General features: G+C 29.9%; 3 protein-coding genes across 3 annotated transcripts; 1 reads left to right on the forward strand and 2 right to left on the reverse strand.

The window, feature by feature from the left end:
* Positions 1 to 327: 327 nt before the first annotated feature.
* LOC109809796 (DNA-directed RNA polymerases II, IV and V subunit 9A) lies at positions 328 to 4,907 on the reverse strand. Its single transcript, XM_020373195.3, has 4 exons — positions 4,731 to 4,907; positions 4,568 to 4,643; positions 3,626 to 3,784; positions 328 to 665 (listed from the first exon to the last, which is right to left on the reverse strand). Exons 1-4 carry the CDS (start codon positions 4,757 to 4,759, stop codon positions 585 to 587), a joined length of 345 nt encoding a protein of 114 aa, XP_020228784.1. The 5' UTR covers positions 4,760 to 4,907; the 3' UTR covers positions 328 to 584.
* A 2,566-nt stretch (positions 4,908 to 7,473) lies between these two features.
* LOC109809614 (zinc knuckle (CCHC-type) family protein) lies at positions 7,474 to 9,190 on the reverse strand. Its single transcript, XM_020372966.3, has 2 exons — positions 9,031 to 9,190; positions 7,474 to 8,707 (listed from the first exon to the last, which is right to left on the reverse strand). The coding sequence occupies exon 2, from the start codon at positions 8,615 to 8,617 to the stop codon at positions 7,835 to 7,837; it is 783 nt and encodes a 260-aa protein (XP_020228555.1). The 5' UTR covers positions 8,618 to 8,707; positions 9,031 to 9,190; the 3' UTR covers positions 7,474 to 7,834.
* Positions 9,191 to 12,723: 3,533 nt separating this feature from the next.
* On the forward strand, positions 12,724 to 16,525 carry LOC109808967 (DNA-directed RNA polymerases II, IV and V subunit 9B). Its single transcript, XM_020372169.3, has 4 exons — positions 12,724 to 12,883; positions 12,992 to 13,067; positions 15,353 to 15,511; positions 16,265 to 16,525. Exons 1-4 carry the CDS (start codon positions 12,855 to 12,857, stop codon positions 16,406 to 16,408), a joined length of 408 nt encoding a protein of 135 aa, XP_020227758.1. The 5' UTR covers positions 12,724 to 12,854; the 3' UTR covers positions 16,409 to 16,525.
* Positions 16,526 to 16,926: the final 401 nt, after the last annotated feature.

The following is a 16,926-nucleotide window of genomic DNA, read 5'->3' on the forward strand; positions in this document are numbered from 1 at the left end:
TGGACCTATCCAATAATCTTTGAAGTCTTTACTAACAACCCTAACATGTCGAACACCCAGGATTGAAAATGCCTTCCCATATTCTACCGTTTCCTATCGACTAAAAAAATACGTCTATATAAACTATATGGTTGTGTTGCAATCGACCAAGTGAAAAATTACTATTGGTTTCATAAGTGATGCTAATGACAAATGACAAAAAGTCATCTTTAATATTATTGTTTAATGCTAATTCATTTAAATCCTTCCATGTGAAAATAATTAAAGGATTAGGCCATTAACTACGTCAACAATAATTGATTAGGGAGTTTAAACAGGGAGCACAAATAACTATAAACGTCCTCACATTAGCTGTTATATAACAAATAAAAGTTTCTTCTATCCAAGAGTGGAGAATTTGATATGCCGAATTCCCCTATGGTGAACCTTGGCTTGAGCAAGGTATGAAATACTTAGTTCAGTTGTGAACGTCGTAACATTTGGCAAGTTTAATATAACAAATAAAGTTTCTCCTATCAAGAGAAAATAATTTGATATGCTGAATTCCCGTGTTGAACCTTGGCTTGAGCAAGGTAAGAAGAATCCTAGTCTCTCCAACGGTTGCCACAAGAGGGGTTGCAGCAAACAAAAATGAGGGCCATGCCTTCTTCCCCTTTGACCGGTGCCTACACACATCCAGAAATTTCAGAACACCCCCGATTAGCTAAAACATGGTTTTGTTAGAAATAATATTAATTAGAAAATAAAGAGTTGTTAATGTGAGTTAATATGTATTATGGACATTATTATTATTTTGTAATAACTAAATAATTGAGAGGTTATTATTTTTATGTCAATTTAGTGTGATTTAATGGTTAAGGGTTACTATAATTAGAGGAACAATTCATAAAAGGTGTAAGAAGAGTAAAACAATTTTTTCGGATTTTTAGTCTCCTTTCCAAAAAAAAAAATTCTAACAAAGTCGTATTAGAGTTGGTTCGACCATGTTCAAGTAAGTATCGAACAATAAGAGACGCTAAATCCAAGTATAAGATTCATTATATTGAAAGTTTTCTTGATTATGTGAAAGTCAGATAACGTGTCTTATTAATACCATTAATATTATCTTAACTAACAATAATGCAAGTATTTAGTGTTTATGGATAAATGATGGTTACGCTCTAAGAGCTACTTTTGAGCACTCGTGGATGAAAAAATGATTTCTGTATAAGAGAAGGATAATTGTCCTTTGTTTGAGAAGAATTTTCTTCTTTAAAAAAATGAACAATTTAGCTTCATTTAAAATTGTCTATGGATATTTTTTATGTGTACACAAACCTATCAGCACGGTAGGAACTATTCTTAACCTATAAACCCCAAAATATATCATAAATCTTTCATGCAAAAGTTTTGAAATTGAAAACTCAGTTTCTTCTTATAACACTACCATATATTATATTACTCTTCACTAACATAACAAGACTTTCTTTTCAGCTATATTCACAAAACAAAACTGATCCCCCAGTCCTCGCCGTCTAAGGTCTTTGATACTTGGCCTTTATATTCATTTACATATCAGCAGGAGAAGGAACCTCCTTGGGGGCATAAGCAAAATTTCTCCAAGTTTATTGAGCCTTTTTTTTTTTCTTTTTGGTAATATAAAGTTTATTGAGCTTTAAACACATTTTGGGTTTATTATTTTTCAGAATAAAAGCTCTCTTGGTAAGATTTTGCATAGAAGTTGATTTGCGCAAAACAAGCCAATCCAAAAAACACACTGCTTGTTAGATGTTACAAATATATCTGTTAGAAAAAAATACTAAAAGTAATATAAGCTCCTTAAATCACAGCAAGAAAGACAACTCAGGGATGTTGACCAAAGATAGCACGCAAGATGACCACTAAAAAATAAAAATAAAAAAAATTAGCAAACATAGTTGGAATTTGGAACGATGTACAGGCTTAAGAGCTGGCCGGAAAGTTGCATGACCAACAGAGAAGAGACATCACTGTCAGGTTGCAAAATGACCCTTGGAATTATGCACAAACAAGAGGGCAGGCAGGGATGACCATGACACCCAGATCCGAACCGAATCCAAAAAACTCAATAAAAAATATTATTTTTGGGTGGATTCGAGCGCGTATTATGAGTATATCAGGTTAAAATTTTGATTTTATACGGGTTATATTAGACGGGTTCGGTTTTGAATTTTTAATTCCGCTAAAAACTGAACTTAACTGAAAATGAGATAAGTTTATATTTTTATTACTTTTGTATAACTAAACAATAATGACCCAAACTCAAAAGTCTTTATTTCAAGTATAATATAACCATCAATTTGTAACTTATTTTTTTCTTTTTTCTCATAATTTAGATGCTTCTTTTGTCTTTTCTTTCCTCATTCAACTTCTCAACACACTAGTCCATTTTTTCTTTTCCATCTTCCTGTCTCCATTTTTAGTACAACTTGTGCGGTTGTGGTTTCTTATAGGTTTTGTAATATAACTTTAGATTTTTTTTGCATGTAACAACTATGAATTTTGTTATCTTTTGTTTTTGTTTCTTTAGTTTGTGAATGTTTCATCTACAAATCTACTTAGACCATCTATTGTCACCTTCATTCTATTTTTGTACACTATTTTAAAAATATTTTTTTACCATTTTAAGCTCAACCCGACTGTACCCACCCACTCAAATTTGAATCCATTTCAACTCAAACCATCTCAAATCGAAAGTTCAATCGATTAGATATAGATCACATTTTTCCAAAGTCGATTTATAATGAATTAAACATTTTTCACCCGAACCCGCCCGATGTCCACCCCTAAGATAGGTATCCATTAAATGTGAAATAAACATTATATTCATAAGCATGAAAATAGTTCATCACTGCAACAATCAGTAGTCACGGTAAACGACCAGAGATACTCCTTGCAATCATATGCATACGAAAAACATGGAATAAGACTATCAACCGTAATTAAAAAGGGAAACAAAATCAAATTAAGAAACAAGTCCTAAGAATGCTTCCTCAATCAGGTGAATAATTAATTCAACATGGTTTAAATATATTTTAAATATATGCTTAGCTATTCTAAAATACTCGAGATATTCTAACACCCTTTCTTAAGCTAAAGTTTATTGAGCTTTAAATACATGTTTTGGACTTTATTATTTTTAGGATAATATTGCCTTTGAACAAAAGCTCTCTTGGTAAGATTTTCATGTAATTTTGATTTGATACAAGATAATCCAAAAACACACTAAGCTTGTTTCAAATAGATATGCTAAAAAGATCCTAAAAAAATCAGCCCCTTAAAACATAGCAAGAAAGGCAACTCAAGGATGTTGAGGAGAGCCGACACACAAGATGGCCACACAAAAAAAAAAAAAAAACTTAAGCACAGATGGTTGGAACTTGGAACGATGTATAACCTAAAGAACTGGCCGGAACGACCAAGGAGGAAGAGACATCATTGTCAGGATACACAATGGCCATTGGAAATGTGCACAGTGAAAATCCTAATGACTTCCCCTCTCCATGTTTCCACAAACAAGAAGGCAGGTATCCATTAAATGTGCAATTAACATTCTACTCATAAGCATGAAAATAGTTCTTCTCAGCGACAGTGAGTAGGACTTAACCTGGAAAAAGACAGCTTCTCCATGATTGCATTGAGAGCAGCGAACAGACTTGGTGCGGGGAAGTGTTGGATCTGCAGCAACATTTTCCAGCTCACGAGTGCGCCGTTGAACAGAATGATGTATCTTATTTCTATAGACAATGTTATTATCTGCAATCTCCTGGTCAACAATGAATAGCATATCAAACAGGCATATCCAAAACTAACAAAAAACATCAAAACTGGATGTGGTCCCTTCCTTACAATAGTTTTTTCGTAAGAAAAATAAGGGTGACAATTTGTTATACCAAAAACAATAAAATGTACAATGCTAGTCAATGTTCAATTTGCTTTTGACATGAAGTGGAAACACAATGATTGACTATGAAGATGCATGACATGGGACCGGGAAAAAAAATAAAAAAAAATCAACAACATCGTATAGGAGTCAGATGCCTCTGCAAACATAGTTAATTGTGAGTGACAGCATAACAAAGACCACTCATGCATTAAATCGGTAGGGGAAGTTTTCCTTATGACCTAGTAGAAATATGAAGTAGATAAGTGTCATTCCTGTTAAAAATCACAAAATGCATATCATAGCTATTCCAAATTTCAATCTCCAATTGATCATATTCATAAATAAATCAAGGCATCAGAGACTCCTAAAATTTGAGACCATTTTCAAAAGCAACGACACGTTAATAATTTCATTCCAAAGCAAATCCATCGTGGCAACATTTAATAGGCAGAATGGTGATGTGAATTACACGAGAGCATTAATGTCTAGGTTTAGTCAATCACTCAAAATAGCTTAAAGAAGAAGCCGCTACCAACATAAATGCAACTATCATGATTCACTAGGAAGCCTATTAGGTTATTTTTTAACAATTAGCAACATGAACGCAGAACGAGAGATTGAGCAAGAAATAAGAAATGGAAGGAAGAGAGAAGAGGGAAGGACCTCGTGATTGCAGTTGCGGCAAGCGTAGAGAAGAAGCTTTTGCTCCTTGTCCTCCTTAGGATACAGAACGTTGTTGCTGCGCGGGAAAAGAAGAAGCATTCATCAATGTCATATATATTCATTTCCATAAAATAGAAACAATCACAAATGAAATGAAACAAACCATCGGCGACAAAATTTCATGGTACTCATTTTCAATTCAAGGATGAAGGAATAGAGAGAGAAGAATCGCAGTTTTGCTTTCTCGGTTGACGCTGCCTCTTTTTGGCGGGCTCTACTAAATAGAAAATACTCTCTTCAGCGAGCGGGAATAGGTTGAAGTGTAAGTTGTTAAAGAGTAATGATGTAGATTCCGAATTAAAGCATTCAACTATTTACATCTGTCAAAATTTTTAAATAAAATATTTTTTTAATTTTGTTATTTTAAAGTTTTAAACATTTGAAAGATGTTTTGGTAAAAAGATTTCGGAGGATGTATCATTTCTATTGATAAAAACCAAAAATATTTTGGAGTAGTATTTTTTTATTTTTCTTGAATTTTTAATTAGATCTTTTAATTTAAAAAAATAATTAATTTTTTTTTTATTTTTGTGGCTTAGGTCTCATACATTTTGTAATTTTCAATTAATTTTTTGAAATTCGTTTACGATTTGTAAAATTTCACAAAATATTTTTTTTATATATTTTATATCTACATAATTACATTACATTTTTTTTTATCTATACAAATTATAACGATGATATTAAGGTTTGAATTTAGGGTCTTGCACATCAGATTTTAATCTTTAAATTTCATACAATTCTATAATTTTTATAATTGTTATCAAATTAATAAATCAAGTTTTAATAAAAGTATGTTTCAAAGTTAAATTTAAGGTGTAAGGTATATTGTAATTTATTTATATGGAGTAGATTTTGATAAGTTTCTCCAAAAATACTTCTAAGAGAAAAAAATAGAAAGAAAAATTAAGATAAGCTTCTTCATAAATTAAAACTAATTTATGTATAAGTTAAAAATAAGATTTCGAAAAAAATAGTAGAAGAGAACTTTTACAAAATAATTTTTATATAAGGTTATTTTAGTTTTAAAAAAAAAATATTTCATTTTTTTCTTCTTTCTATTTTGTTTTTTTAAGAGTGTTTCTAGAAAAATTTACTCAAACTCATAAGAAATTTTCAATAAACTAATTCAATGAAAAAAAAACTTTTAAGCAACTAATTGAATCATCATAATTTTTGAAAGACATGAAAAATCTTTAAAACATAATGTTTGTTTTGATATTGGTGGATTTTTTGTAATTGAATTCTTTGAAAAATTTATAGACAGAAAAAATAAATACCAACTAACATATTTAGGTGTATAAGAATATTTGACTTCTTTATTAAATGCATATATTAATTATAACATAATATTAATAATACCATGAAATAACCATTGTGCCAACTAAAAGAAAAATTGTAAGGACTTCGACAAATTTACAAGTATTTAGTACGATAAACTATCTATTAAATGGTTATGTACTTTTTTCACAACAATTTTGACCAATAGTATTGTATTTAGTGTGGTAAGGTAAATTTCAAGGTATTTTTAAGGTGGTAAGGTATATAATGATTTACTTATATGGACTGGATTGAATATTCGAGGTAAAAAAATAAAATACTATCATATTACACTATGTAAAAGAGTAAAATTATGATAAAAAAAATAGTATTAAGTGACTAATTAAATTTTTAAGTAACTAATTGAGTCGTCATAATTTTTGAAAGACTTGAAAAATCCTTAAAACATAATGTTTGTTAAGATATTGATGGACTTTTTTAATATATTTCTTTTTATCAATTGAACTTTTTTAAATTAAAAGTTTGGGAAAAAAATATAATTTATACATACAGAAAAATTTAATATCAATTAACATATATTCATATACGAAAATTTGTCTCTTTTTTATTAGATGCTTATGTTACTTATAAAATAACATTAATAAATCTATGAAGTGATCATTATATCAATTAAAAGAATAATTATTAGGGACTTTGACAAATTCGCCGGTAATCCACTCAACCAACAGAGTTAAACCCCCTACATAGATAATAGTATTATATTTAGTGTGCTAAAGTGAATTTAAGGTGGCAAGACATATTTTGATTTTCTTATATGTTATAATATTGAATATTTGATGGAAAAATAAAATAGTATCATACTTGTCTTTGTCAAAAAGTAAAATTATGATAAAAAATTAATTTTCAAACAAACTAATTCAATAACAAATTAAATTTCTAAGTAACTAAAATTTAATCATCATAATTTTTTAAAGACTGAAAAAGTCCTTAAAACATAATGTTTGTTAATATTGATGATTAAAAGTTTGAAAATAAATTATACACACAGAAAATTAAATACCAATCAGCAATAAACCGTGCTAGCTCAACACACACACAACGTATAAAAAGTGGCTTGCATCCTTGATAAATTCTTATTGCTAGATGAGTAGTTTGTGAACTCTAATTTGAAAAGAAGATTATAAGTGAAGAAGATAGTGCCCCAACATAATTTTCAAATTTCACTGGTATCATAGCTACCCAAAACACACAAACACGTCACAGGCTTCAAAAGATAAAAAGATCCATTAACAAAAGTAACCAACAAAATAAGACTAACTACAATTGAGAGCTAAACAAAAATAAGGGATCCACCAGAACAGAAGCATGAAAATCAAAAGCTAGCAGGGTTCATAATATGCCAAGAGATGTGAGCAACAAGTTCAAGCAAACTCGACTATTTTGATGTGATCTAGATGCTGGGAAGGAGGCCTCAGATAGAGATAATATGCAAAAACCAACTTTGTTATTAAAGGCTAAAACAACACGGGAATTATATTGTCAATGAAAGTATCCGAATCCAACTATGACAGCATTTGAAAATTGCATCAATTGCAAAAATCATCCAAGTTCTTGAACATCTCAATATAACATACATAGATCACATCCACAAAATTGAATGCTGAAAGATAAAATCTAACTTCCAAGTATCTTCGGGATAACTAGTAATCAAAGGAAAAAAAACACAACAACAACAACAACCCTGCATCTAACAAAGCTTAATTATTTTCTCATTACTCAAAATAAAACCCTAGTCTACATTACTCATCATAAACAAGCACTATATCTGCTGAACCTTGATGATTGCATTCAAAGACCTTGTCACAATCCACCTTGTCCCCCTGACTCAGCAAACTCTTAGTTGCTCCACACATTCTTCAGTCTCATTCAGCGTCTTCGATTATGCCTCTTCTTTCTCCGGCTGCTTTTATCATCAGAATCAGAGTCTGAAGCAGAATCTGAATCAGATGATTCTGATGATGTACTGTACCTCCTGCGTCTTCCTCTCTTTTGCTTCTTCTTCCTCCTCCGCCGTCGTTCTTCCTCTGAATCAGATGAGGAGCTGTAACCTGAACTACTTCCAGAAGAAGAATCTGATCCTGTAACAGATGATGACCCGCTGCCACTTTCAGTCTCAAAAACTGAATCCTCACTATCACTACCTGAATTGGAGTCAGACCGATGTTTCCTTTTGGTTTTCTTGGAATTCTTTTTGGCCTTTTCCATCTTAGCATCAGGAATATTATCATCCAAATCATAAGTCACAGAGACATTCACCCTCAATTTAGGGTTTTTCAGTTGCTGAGTCCGAGATGGTCTTGAGATGTAAACCCGTTCATTCTTGCATTCATATGTCCAGTGGCCACTTTGGAAACATTTTTGGCACTGCGCCGCTCCACCCGCAGCCGACATTGCAGGCTTAAGGTCTTTTCTTTCACCCAATTTAACAGCTTTCTCAGTACTCATTAGATACATCTGCCTCTTTGCTTCCCTTTTCTCCTGCCATCTGCTAGGCCCTTCTTCTTTCTGCCCATAAGCATTGACATTTCGGGCCGCCGCGGCCGCCGCCCTTTCAGCCTGGGCACGACTAAGGCCTTTAGCAGCAGTCAAGGCTGCAGCCTTGATTCTTTCAGCCGCAGCCTGCGATTTCTCTTCCTTCTTATCAGACATGTTTTTTTATCTGTCTTCTATGACAAATAGATAAACTCCACAGCACAAAAGTTCCCCAGAAACTAATTGCAAACGATGAAAAATCAACACCTGTGATTAAGAGCAGACAAAACATTCAAGTTTCAAATGTACGTAAAAACAACGTTGCAAATCCTTCGAAAATAAAAAAATCCCGATCGTCGGTTGAGGTATTTTGCAGATGCAACAATCACAGTTAGGGTTATTTCACAGTGATAAAAGGGGGTGGGGCTGGGGACTAAACCCAATATAAGATCCTCTGAATCAATTTTGAACAAGAATTTTGGGATCTACGACTAAGCTTAAGCGATTGAAATTGAAATCATAATAAAGATCGGAGCATTGAATTCAATTTAGAGGGAGCAGGGAGAGAATGAATCGTGTAAAGATCTTACCTCAATAGGGATTGGGCAGGAAGTTGTCTTTGCTCTCCGATTCCAAAACTTGATGCAGCTTTGAGGAATTGGACAGGGCTCTGATCATTTTAATCAGCACGAAGACATTTTTGAGCAAAACAAATTAGGGTTCATCCGCGGATGATTGTAATGTACGTCTGACAATAACAATTTATAAGAGAATATCCTCTATTTTTAAAAATATTTTTACCATCTACTTCACGCGGTTTTATTCCAAATATCAAAAATTTATTCTTATGACTTAAAAGTATATTTTTAATCTTTTAAATTTAAAATTAATATTTTTTTATTTTATAGTTTTGAGAAGAACTGTTTTAATTTTTATATTTATTTTTTTAAAAAAAATTATTAAATATTATCACACAAAATCTATTTACATTTTTTAGGGAACAAAATCTACTTATTAATATCTTAATAAAAAAATTAATTTATTATTTTTAGATGTGTTATTAATAAATTAAAAAATTAAAACATTTTTTTAAAAATTACATAACTAAAAAAATAATTTAAACTTGAAAGACTAAAACAAAATTATCATAAATTTGAGAAACTAAAAATATATTTAAATATATTTTTATTAATATGAAACTATTATTTTATACCTCTACACTAAGTTAAATTAGTCTAAGACAAGATGTTAGGATACTAATGTAAAATAAATAAAATTATTCTTTTGTAATGTATAGGTTAATATTTAACTAAAATTTAAACATTTAAATTATATTTAAATTTTGAATAACTATACATTTTTAAATGTATAAATTATATTTTAAAATTATGAGTTCATAAATAAAAAACTTAAACTTATTATAAATAACTTATATTATAGTATATAGTTATTTTATTTATTGATAATTTATTTAAAAATATTAAAATTAAATTCATTATTAATTATAATAAATAAACATCAAATTAAATGTAAAGTTAAACAAATTCTTAAAAAAAATTCATCGAAAAAAATACTTTTAAAAATGTTTTCACTTGATATAATTATTCATGTTTTATATAACAAAATATTTTGAAAAAATATTAAAATTTAATTCATAAATAATTATGATAAATAAAAATAAAATTAGATATAAAGTTAAAAAAATTCTGAAGAACTTATTATCGAAAAAAAATTATAAATTTGTGTTTTATAAATAAAATTTGATATACTACCTTTGTTTCTATATATGATCAAATTATCTAATTCATCAATATTAAAAAAAATAGTTAATTTAATTGATAATAATAAGTTTGTCTTATTTATATATATATATATAGATTTTGAAATTATCTTTATATTATTTTTTTCTAATTAATATTCTAGAGTACGTGTTTTATATTATTTTTTCTCCTAATTCATATTTATCTTTCTTGTAACCAATTAAAGTATATGCTATTTAAAAAATTTATAATTAATATATTTTACCAACTTTAGATAATACACTTTACTTATAAGTATTTTAATATAAAAATAATTAATATATGAAATAATGTTAATTATATATTATATAATGAAATAAGTAGTTGTTCTATGTTAAATCTTATAAATAAGAATAAAGATTGTACTTTCGTTTCAATAAAAAAAAAGTCTATTTATATTTTTATTATTTCTATAAAATTGAATATACTTTCTATAATTATTTACAAAATTAATATAAAAAATATATAATTTTTTTATATTAATTTCGAATTAAATGGATTAGATTAAATATGGGAAGGGAGTTTAGGATTTAAGACCACTAAAATCATTGTGAAAAATTAATTAATTTATGTTGTTGTCATGTTTCTACCCTTTGTCCCACAATTCTTATTTAGGATCGTCCAAAGAGGCAACGAGTCATCTCCTGTTACACGTTCATATTCTTCTTTTAGAAGTAGTTTGAGTTACAGTTCCTCGTTTGATTCAAAGGAAGGACAATGGCAAACGAGGAAGAAGAAACAAAAGAGAGGAAGAAGAAACAAAAGAGAGGAAGATGCAAAAGGTATAGTACATCATCAAAACCATTTGATTCAAATTATGCTTCAAACTCTGGTTTTGATGATAAAAGTAGTTAGAGAAAGATGAGGCATGTTAAAGACTTTGAATGAGACTAAAGAACATGTTGAGTGGAACAACTAAAGGTTTAGTGAATCAAGGTAATAAGGTGAATCTTTACATGGTCTACGGATACAATCATCAAGTTTCAGCAGATACGGTGCTTATTTGTGATGAGTAATGCAGAATGTGATTTTTTTTAGTAAAAAAATTCAATTTTGTGGATGTGCTTTATTGAGATGATTAAGAACTTGGATGCTTTTGCAATTGATGCAAGTTTCAAATGTTATCATAATGGATACTTTCATTTACATACAACATTATTTTTGTGTTGCTCTAGTCTTTCAAAACAATGTTGATTTTTTTATATTTTATATCTTTGAGGCCTTTCTTGCATCTAGACTACATCAAGTTACTTTAGCTTTTTGCTTACTTTGACCTGGCATACTTTGATCCTTAATCATGGATTTTTAAGGGTAATTATTATTTCAAATAGTGACATTGTAACAATTGAGGATGAATCTTGATACAACGGTAAGTTTGCTATTTGTGACCCAAGTCCAAATTGTGAAAATAACATTGCACCTTTTTATATGTTGTGAGTGTATCGAGCTAACACGGTTCATCTTCTGTTACATGTTAGATTGCTTAGAAAGTTATAAAATGTATGACAAGTATTTCATTTGTTCTCTTAACTTTAGCATTACTTTCATTTGGATGCAACGATACTTAACTTTTCTCAATTTTAAGGTTTTTGTTACATTAGTTGTGAAATGCAATCCTAATGGAAAAGTTTGCAATAAAAGCAGTTGGTAATATTCTGCCCCAATACCTTTTCGTTGTCAAATTTTTTATACTCACAGGAGGATAAACACCACTCTTATTTATAAGTTGTAATATCTTAATTTATGCATGAATTCTATAAAAAAAAATATTGACTAAATGTTTAAATAATTTAAGACTATATGATCTAATTGAAGGATACTAGCACTTTTTTTGGAGAAAGATGTTGAAGGAGAAAGAAAAAAATGAACTCTAAAAACAAAGAAAGGTCTAATGCACATTGATGCCAGAACAACAAGGAGGAATAATGGTTGTATTCAGAGTTTTCAACAAATATCAAATGATTTGATTGATGTCAAAATGGTTATAAAAAATTTTAAATAATAATTTTTTTTAACAAATAGTACATTTTCTTCACAAAATTAGATTTTATATCCATTTTGATAAATTCTTTGGTGGAAATAATAAAATTTTCGGATCGATCTTATATTTTTTTTTATAAAAAATTCCAATCTTTAAGGTTTAACCTTAAAAAAATTATGAATGACTTCCTTTATACATTATTTTTAAAAAAAGTTAATTACATAAAACACTTTTTTATTTGGTAAAATTGTCCGAATACCTTATATTGTTTGTACTCCTACAATAGTCTTTTTCATTTTTTTTGAAAAACATTATATTAACACTCATTAAAACATTAAATTAAAAAAAAAGACCGTGAACATTAAAAAAAAAAGTGTCATTGTAATTTTACAAAATCCTTTGAAATGTAAGTGTAATTTACTGTTTTAAAATTTTAATAAGCATTTTGACATGAATCTAACCTATGATTTGATTATGGAATTAGGTGTTTGTAGTTGTAGGAGTCGAAACATTGAAATGTGAAGTTAACCTAATGTTGAATAAATTTTGACATCCCGAGTGAATATATATTTAATAGAGAGAGCCCGCAAATCGAGAAAGCGTAATGTGATTCTGCTCTCTCACTCTCTCAAAGATGAGTACCTTGAAATTTTGTCGCCAATGGTCTCTACTGTACCCATTTTCCTCTGTTTCTTTCAATTGGCGATTCTTTATCTTCTACTGAAATGAATATATATGACATTGATGAATGCTTCTTCATTTCGCACGCAGCAACAACGTTCTGTATCCTAAGGCCGATAAGGATCAAAAGCTTCTTCTCTACGCTTGCCGCAACTGCAATCACGAGGTCTTCCCTCTTCTCTCTTCCTTCCATTTATAATTCCTTTAAGCAAATTTTCGAGATTGGCTAAACCTAAACATTAACGTTCTAGTAACCTTTCCGCTTATTACAATGGATTTGCTTTGGAATGAAATTAGTGCCGCGATTTGCTCTCAGAAGTCTTGGATCTGATGGTTTATTAACGAATATGATCAATTGGAGATTGAATTTTGGAATAGCTACGATTTGTGATTTTTAGGTTAAAAACCTATTTTGGTCCCTTACATTATTTAATATTTTTAATTTAGTCTCACTTTAATTTTTTGTCTCAATTTGGTCCATAATAACTTCAATTAGTGCAATTTGGGACTTCCGTCCAAATGATTTAGACGGAGTTAACTATTGGCCACGTGGCATCTACGTGGATGCCACGTGGATGCGCACGTGGACGCCAAAATTCGTGAAAAAATCAGAAACCAAAATGGTCCGTCCCAGAACGTCATGCTTTTTATTATATATATATTTTTTATTATATCTGTATTAATAAATATATAATAAATAAAAAATACAATAAATTAATATTCATTAATGAGTAAAACTATAAAAAAAAATCAAATAAGATAAGACCTTCTAAAATATTTTTTTGATTTGAATTTATCCAGTTCAAAATCTTGACTAAAATGTCGCAATGTATTTCAAAATTTGAAAATAAAATTCAGGGTTTAGGGGTACCTCCTCAAGAACATGTTACTATTGTTGGGGTACATCGTTAATGACTTTAACGAAAAACACTGTTTCGTTTTATCCTTAACTGTATAGTGTCAATTTGGTAGTAAGTAATTCACTCTAGTTTGACTAACAATGAAATAAAACTTGTTATCATTGCCCTTAGTGATACACTGCATCATCCTTAATGATATACTATTAACAATATTATTAAATCTAGTGTTTGAAATGCTTTGTATTTTCCCTAAAAAAAATGCTTTGTACTTTGGTTTTTTTTGCACGAAATTTTGGACCAGAATGGCCCGTTCCAAAACCAGAACGGTCCGTTCGGTCCGTTCTGGTTACACTGCTGATGTGTTAATTTTGGACCTGGAACGAGCCGTTCCAGGTTCAAATTTTACACATCAATAATGTAACCAGAACGGGCCGTTCTGGTTTCAGAACGGGCCGTTCTGGTTCCAGGTGTATTCAAGTATTTTTGGATCCACCTACGTGGCATCCACCTGACATACACGTGGCCACCAGTTAACTCCGTTTAAATCATTTGGATGGAAGTCCCAAATTGCAACGATTTTAATTATTGGGAACTAAATTGAAACAAAAAATTAAAGTGGGACTAAATTGAAAATATTAAATAATATAAGGGACGAAAAGAGGTTTTTAACCTGATTTTTAACATGAATGTCGCTTATCTATCGATACATGTGTCTATATTTTTATTTAATAAAAATGTTTAACAATTACTAATATATGTTGCATTAATTGAAATTATTTTTTATCTTCAAATTTTAAGAACCATTTATTTTTAATATTATTTTTTATTATTTAAAAATTTAAATAATAAATCATTTTAAAAAGAGTTAATCATTCATATATTATTAGGATAAAATTTTTTACTCTAACAACTAATTATATATTTTGAATTATTTTATTTTATTAAATGAACAATTGACATGACACTACTAAAAAATATGATTGGTTTTTAGTATAAAAAAATTTTACACTGACATTGTATAGATAATTAACTCTTTAAAAAATACATATTAATTTGATTATTATTCTTATATATGTTATAGATTATAGATATAAATTCTAAGGAAAACTTACCCTGCTGGTTTAATGCATGAATGGCCTTTGATTTGCTGTCACTCACAATTGACTTTATGTTATTCGTGATTTTGATACCAAATATTTATTGATTTTGTAGATAAGTAAGTTTCGTGGGAGAATATAATTAGATTCTAGACCTTATCTAATAAAACTGAATCCAGTAACATGAGAGATGAGACCGTTTTATCCGATTGACACATGTTTGCAGAGGCCCTGGCCCGTTGCCTTTTTATTCTGACTTACTGTCCCCATGCCATGCATTTTCGTAGTCAATTATTGTGTTTCCACTTCATGTCAAAAGCAAATAGAGCGTTGACTAACGCTGTACATTTTTTTATATTGTTTTTGCTAAAATAAAATTGTCACCCTTGTTTTTTATATGATAAAACTATTGGAAGGAAGGGATCACATCCAGTTTTGATGTTCTCAGTTAGTTTTGGATATGCGTGTTTGTTAAATTATCCACTGTTGATCAGGAGGCTGCAGATAATAACGTTGTCTCTAGAAATAAGATACGTCATTCTGTTCAACTGCGCACTCGGGATCCGGAAAATGTAGCTGCAGATCCAACACTTCCTCGCACCAAGTCTGTTAGCTGCTCTCAATGCAATCGCGGAGAAGCTGTCCTTTTCCAGGTTAAGTCCTACTTCACTGTGGCAGAAAAGAACTATTTTCGAGCAATTTTCGCTATGGGGGTGGCAATTTTGAAATTTCTGCGACTTTCCTTTCAATCCCAATTTACTTTTTCTTTACTTGAACCCCATAGTAACTGTGCATTCTAATAACCAAATCCTGCATTCCAAGTTGCGTTCTCTCCAAGACCATGCATTCCTTGGCTTTCTATCTCTTCAAAACTCATTCTCACATAACCAAATTCAAAAATTGCCTTTAAGCAACAGTGCAACACTAATTGGAAAAGTTAGAATGTTCAGTAATATGGTGCAGTATATTCATTGTGGCAACATGGCTTGCTCCAATCGAATTAAGTGGTAGACACTCTCCTATGGAGAGAGATTGGTCTGCGAGCATAGGCTACAAGTTAGGAGGAAGAAGACACTTTCAGTAAGCTACTTGTTGAAATGCTAATTTAGTTACTTAACACCGAACAGTGCACCTCAACGAGTTCACTCCTATTATTTGCAAATCTTGAGCCATTAAATTCTAACGTGCATATCTATCCAGTGTCCACAAATATTAATGCATATATGATGTTTAGTTGAAAGAAGTTTCATTGTAATGCCTTGAATCTGAATTTTTTTAATCCCTTTTGAATTAACATTGAAGATAATGCTCTTTTGATTGCAATTTATAGTAAAATTTCAGTGTGCACGTTCCGAAACCATGTTTCAGCAAATCGAGGGTGTTCTGAAATTTCTGAATGTATGTAGGCACCGGTCAAAGGGGAAGAAGGCATGGCTCTCATTTTTGTTTGCTGCAACCCAACTTGTGGCAACCGTTGGAGAGATAGGACTCTTCATTCCTTGCTCAAGCCAAGGTTCAACGTAGAGGAATTCAGCATATTATATTCTTGAATCCTTGCACAGGAGAGACATTATTTGCTATGTCAAAAAGACTAGCGAATGTGTGTTTGATGTACGAACAATGAGAAATAATAAATGTATTCCAGCTCACGGCAAATGGTTTAGTAAGACCTCTCTCTTATAACATTCTTTTTAATCCACGATATTTGAATTCAAACAGTATCAAGTCTTTTAGCTTACTTTCACTTGAACTAACAAAATATTGACATTTTTAATTTTTAATTTAATTGATTGTACTTTTAGTCTTTATATATTGTAATGTTTTTTTTACTCTTCCCACATTTATTTTATCAATTTTTTTTTAAATTTTTATTTTATACTTTTTTTTTTGCATTTTTTAATATATTTTTTTCTTCAATTAATTTTATCTTTTATTTTTTCCTTTTTTTTCTTTTCCAGATGCATTTTTCTCCACATTTATTTTATTATTTAAAAAAAAAATTATTTTAACATTCATTTTTTTTCTTTTGCATTTTTTTTATTTTTTTTCTTTTTCACATGTATTTTTA

Source organism: Cajanus cajan, chromosome 5, assembly GCF_000230855.2.
Source record: "Cajanus cajan strain Asha chromosome 5, NIPB_CcT2T_4, whole genome shotgun sequence".
Lineage (NCBI taxonomy): Eukaryota > Viridiplantae > Streptophyta > Magnoliopsida > Fabales > Fabaceae > Cajanus > Cajanus cajan.